Genomic DNA, 6,000 nt, shown 5'->3' on the forward strand with positions numbered 1-6,000 from the left:
GACATAAAAGAAACCCATCCTCAGGCAAAAGCAGGTTTCGATGTGGCCCAGGAGAGCAGGTGTTGAGCTCTTTTTATGGTCAGACTGCACATCACAGTCACACAGTAGCCTAAGACGATTGAGGTTCGAGATCCAGTGTAAGTTATTGTTTCTTGTCCTAGCACTATTGTTTCTTGTCCTAGCACTGTTGTTTTCTTGCCCTAGTACCGGTACATCCTATAACCTGTTGAATACCCTAATCCTACAGCTATCACATTTACAGTCATGTCTCATCGCTACTCTGCGAAACAAAACTTAACTTTAAAAAGTCTGTAGAATTATTCGGTTAGGGGGGGGGGCTGTTTTCCATGCAGCCCCAACAGATTCAAAAATTGCTGTTATGTATTCTGTAAAATACCAAAAGAGGTGGAGCTTCAAGGATACTTTTTAGCCAATCAGAGCACTTGAAATCCAAAATCTGGGGCTGCAAAGAATGTTGTCCCAAAGCCATGTTTCCAAACAAATTTTTAAATATTTTAATTTTCAATCCGCAATCCATAAGTGAAAAAAGTAATCGGGTCGGACAAACACAGAGGAAAACATATCTTCCCTTTTTTCTCTTTCTTTCAGGGGGGGCTGCAGCCCTGCAGCCCCATGGCACGAGCCGCCACTGATAGACATGTTTAAAAGAAGTATGGTTGCACTTAATCCATCCAATTTGAACTAGTTTGCAGGACTTTGAGACTTTAGCACTTTTCTGTTTTTGCTAATCTTTTCGTCAATATTTCCTCTATCCAATAAAAAAAAAATTAAAGTTATGCATCATGGTTTTATTGGTGCATAACGACAAGAGGTCAATTTCTTTTTATCTCAAAAAATAGTTGGCCTAGTTCCCAAATAAAATAAGTTTTCATCTTTGATGTTTGTTTTGTATTTTTATCTTGCATTGCGGGAATATGGGTAAAACTTTATACTTGTCAGGAAAAGTATTATGAAGCATTTATTCACTATGTGAACACTGAGCAGTGCTGAAAAACTCCACTTTAAAGGAAAAATTTCTTTATTCAAGGTTGGTAGGCCTAGTTACTAGCAATAGTCAACATGAGTGGTGGGCATTTGAAAGGAACATTAACCTAAACCTTTTCTGACAAATGCACTTACTTATGACAGCTAAAAATATCAGTGATAAGATCTCTTGCATTATGTCACAAATGATCTGCAAGAAGCAATGAAGCATCAATGACAAAGTGTATAAGACCTTACAAGTTACAACACACGAAAACAATACTTCTGTTTCAACATTTATACAGCATATAGCCTGCATCGTTGTTAAGCTATCAGTTAAAAAACATGTTTAAACAAGCTATTGGCAATAGCTTACATTAGTAATTTACCACAAACAAGGTAATGTGTGTTCTGAATACTGCCATCTTGTTTTTGCCAAAATTTCGTCAACCCATTGAGTGTGTACAAGAATAACCAGTCCCGGTATACTAACATCGTAGGCTAACTTCCATAAAAGGAAAAAGAAATTAACTCATCTACATTATGTCATGTATCAAGTTGCATTAATTCAACGTTTGTCAGGTCTAATGCCACAAACATGCCTGAGAATGAAGAAAAAAGTGAAACAACGTAGGACTATGCAAAAAACATATGCTGCTGCCAAACACTAACACTTAGGAATTTCAGCACAACCATAAAAACCATTTTTACTAGTTTAACGTTTTTCAAGAGCGCTGTAATGAAATTAAACTGCAAATTGTAAAAAAAATTTGCAACTTTTCCAGAAAAATATGAAAAAACAACCAAAAAACGAGTGTTTTTTTTGGCCCAAGTTTTTTTTTAAAAAAAAAACACAAAAAAAAAACGGTTCGTTTTTTTTGCATTTACATCTTTATTGATGATCCTGTATAAGTAAAATATTGCTGACAGATAAAACAGACCTGATTGTCAAACATATAATAAACATGACATTGATATAAATCTTATAACATGTTCCATGAAACATTTTGTCTGAAACCAACCAGGCTCAATCAGTCACACACCATCAAACTGGGTTATCTAATAAATGATAAAGTAGTTCCAAAATAAAACATATAGAAGTTTACATGTGTGTTTCTCTTTTAGTTTGTTCAAGCGGAAGCAGAGCTTGTTGACGACTTGCCAAATGTGGCGTCACGTGACGAGGGAGAAGACGCGTGATTGGTTGAAATGTGGACTTTAAACTATTGTGCTTCTAGTTAAGTTTTTATTTATATGCAATTAGATTGTATCCGTATTCTTGATATTCCGAATTATCTCTGGGTGTGAACAAATGCAGGATTTTATCAAAAATATATTTGTCTTGATTCACACTGTATCAGCATCTGTTGCCTACAGTAAAACCACTGGTCCAATTTTTTTCAAGAGGGTTTGAGTTCAAAACAATTTTACAACTTTTCTTGTAAAATGAATTCAAAGTGTTCCAAAAAAAAATTACGTTTGTATTCTAACCTTTGTAATTGTTAAACTAAGTAATTGTACACTTTTTTTTTTTACAAGTTAGTAAAAGGTTTTTGAGACCTGTTGGGTAACATGGCACGAACGCCATCAAACAGCTCGTGTTTGATCACAAGTAAACTAATTTTGCTTTGAATCAACTTTGCGCTTCATCCAACAATTGTTGGGTTGTAAGTGACGTTTTGAAAGTGTAGATTCATAGTATAGTGGTGACATACTGCGCTTTATTTACCACGAGTTGTGATCACATAAAATTGAAAGAATGTCTGTCCTAACAGCTAACCTTAAAATAATCGTCACCATGCGTGTTTTCTCAACAAGTCGTTTTTGCAAGGAATGACTAGGCTACCACTTGACAGCCAGAGCCAAATTGGTCTATTTTTGGTGATTCAATTTGATGTGTTTGGGTTTCAAACTATTTCTAAATTCTTCATTGATTCTTATTAGGTTACTTAATCGGTGTTACTGAAGCGTAAATGTGATAAAATTCACCGCAAACTTGTTTTGACTGCGATATTTTGACTTTTGAGTCATCGTGGAAAAACCTGGAATGAAATTTCGTGATAAGTTTCGTTTGGTACAGCATGCGAGTTAACACCTCAGCAGTTTTTTTTCCTATGATATCTTATAGAAATGCCGATATCCAATTTGTTGCTGTCATCTTCCAATGAGCATTCGAAACTTCACAGTAAAATTTTGTAGTTGCAACTTCAATAAAACCATGACTGATACCGTGATACGTCATCTAGAAAGCTTTATATGTATTTTTAACGCTTTGTTCAATTGGCACCTTTAGTCTCTGCTAGTTAAGCATGCAAAAGTTAGTTGAAAATGGTTTAAGTCCCCATAAACATTGGTCGTGAAAAACACGTAAAATTCTGAGGAAACTCGTGTAATACACGTATATTTCTCGTGTTTTTACGAGCCAATGTTTATGGGGGTACAATTGATTTCATAAAACTAAGCAACAGTGGGTTATAGAGGTCACCCCGTTGTGTTGATGTCAATATAGCCAACGTATTGCTTGAACTGATTTAATTTCGGAATGATTATAATTATCTTCGCTTCGTGCGCGGACATTTTGCCGAAATTCATTTTTCCGAAAGGTTACCGTAAACCGGGGTGGCTTTGGCCCTTGAGGGTGACTTTGGCCCAAAATTTATAAAATTACATGAAATGGTGTAATTTTCTAACATGTTCATTTTTATACTCAGTTTTGGTGTCAAATGAAAGATAACAATCTGTATTTTCAATTTCAGGAATCAGTGTTATGAATACAACTAATATAGGAAACTTTTTATGATATTATGTTGGGTTGGTTAAAGAATGTCAAACTTTTAACAAAAAAACATTCTCAAACTTCTCTGTCAAAGTATGTCAAATATAATTTTCTAATTAATTTTTTTTCATTTAATGTGGGTTATTGGGATGTCGTGATGAGGTGTATATACTTTTTTTGTTTCCACAAATCCTTATATCTCAGATAAATGCCAAATTGTATAATAGTATATAAAACTGTCGTGTTTGGGGTGGCTTTGGCCCAACGGCAGTTTGTTTCAAACTTCACCTCCGACTATGCTAGAGAAAATTTAATGAATGTGAGGCAGAAGTATTGTAGGCTATATACATGCTTATTAAATCACAATCAGATTAGGCTAAATAGTATTTCATTCATAATTTCATAACTTAAAAAAAACGTACTCACCCTACCTGAAAATCCATGAGGAAAATAAATGTATCTGTATGCCTAATTGTCACTGGGTTATATTGTGACATGCTGTATAGTGTATACTATACTGCCATTTTTTAACCCGTTTTTGGGCCAAAGACACCCTCCTGACTTTGTTACATTGTTCAAAATAAAATTTGGGTAGGATGGGAAGGCAAAAGCAGACATGGGCCAAAGTCACCCCAACCACGGGGTGATTTTGGCCCAAGTTTTGTTAAAAAAACAAACACGTCAAATTGACATAATTTAAAAATTATTTTTGGGTTATGATAGCAAAAGAGCTCTGTCTACAATATAATAATATAAAATCAACCCGAAGTCATTTGGTAATCAGAATATCACAGAAAACATAAAAAATAATAGTAAAATTGGGCCAAAGCCACCCCGGTTTACGGTGTGTGTTATTACGTTATGATAATACATTTGTATAATTTCGGCGATTTTTCCAATCGGCATTTAGTCCTTTCGGCAAAATGTCCGGGTACCCTTCGCTTATGGCTGCGTTAGGTCCAACACTTCATTGGTTACTTTCCTCTTCGTGCTAGTATTGCTACAAACGTATATGGTCTAAATAAACGTGAAAGTTATTAAGCATCTGTGGAAATGGCATCTTTAATTTCATTTGTCTATGTGATTGCACTGACATCACAAACAAAAGAAAATTTATTTGCTTGGTAGGCTATTTTCTACAACGTTTCACTCTGTGTTTTTGCTGATGCATTATTGATTATATTTGCAAGAACCACTTCCACTTCACCAATGGGTTGTGTTTTAAAGTGTTGGTTACTGTTTTCATACTGACAAAAAAATCAGAAAAAAAGTTAATGCTACATGAGTCAAAACCGTGATATGACGTTAATTTTATTCATTGTCTTACAAACTTGTCTTATTCAAATCACAACACAATGCTACATGAGTCAAAACCGTGATATGACGTTAATTTTATTCATTGTCTTACAAACTTGTCTTATTCAAATCACAACACCAGGCTACGGGAATTTTTTTTGCAATACTCTGTTGATTTTCGTATATGTTTGCTATTAAAAAATAAAAATGCAAGTTGTCTGAGTTGCTGTTCATATAAATGAGAAATCAACCTTAAGCACTTTTGATTAATACCATCTATTCGTTTTCTCAGCTAAATTTGGAAAAATTTCTACTCTGACTTTGAAGACTTCTATTTTTCTTTGAACAGTCATTAAAAATTACCCATTCCTGTACTTAACGAGGCTGGGCGATCTTTATGCTTGCTGTGATGACACAATAAAGTTCATTCGTCACATTATATCGGTTCCTCCTGTCAATGTGGTGCCGAGGAACAGACCGCAGATCACATCAATGACTGTACCACCTTCAAGCCACCTAACTGAGTGGAAGGTCTGCGTGTTATGGATGATGAAACCAAAGACTGGCTGCTCTCTAGTAGCCTTCCAGTGTAGTCCGGGAACATCGTGAATCTGGGGTGGTAAAAGGATAGACTCTCGGCCCAGAGGCTCACACGACGACGACGAGCTAGTTTTTTTTGTTTGTCGTATCCAGGCTTACACCTGGTGGTTGAAGATTAAGTGGACGGGAAGGCAAGGAAGCCAATCTTCGTGTCCACCTTCGTGACGAGCTAGTGATTAGTTATTATTTCAGTTAGGCTGCCATACGTTCGAACGAAGCAGTTAGTACAGTAGAACTCGGTTAATCCGGATTCGATTTGACCGGCGATTCCATCCGGATTAACCGATGACAGTTCTATCAAGCCTGACGTTACCTAGATAGAAGGGAATCAGTAAAAATCACCG

The 6,000-nt window shown here is 35.7% G+C and overlaps 1 protein-coding gene across 1 annotated transcript in view; it reads left to right on the forward strand.

The window, feature by feature from the left end:
- The window catches only part of LOC145769930 (BTB/POZ domain-containing protein 10-like), a 130,643-nt gene extending 125,365 nt beyond the window's left edge, over nt 1-5,278 (forward strand). Inside the window, exon 10 of the mRNA XM_082581480.1 lies at nt 2,110-5,278. Coding sequence (XP_082437606.1) covers nt 2,110-2,184 — 75 coding nt within the window. The 3' untranslated portion in view covers nt 2,185-5,278. The remainder of the gene's footprint in view (nt 1-2,109) is intronic.
- The last annotated feature ends 722 nt before the right edge of the window (nt 5,279-6,000 follow it).

The sequence above is a fragment of the Aplidium turbinatum genome, chromosome 5, assembly GCF_918807975.1.
Source record: "Aplidium turbinatum chromosome 5, kaAplTurb1.1, whole genome shotgun sequence".
Lineage (NCBI taxonomy): Eukaryota > Metazoa > Chordata > Ascidiacea > Aplousobranchia > Polyclinidae > Aplidium > Aplidium turbinatum.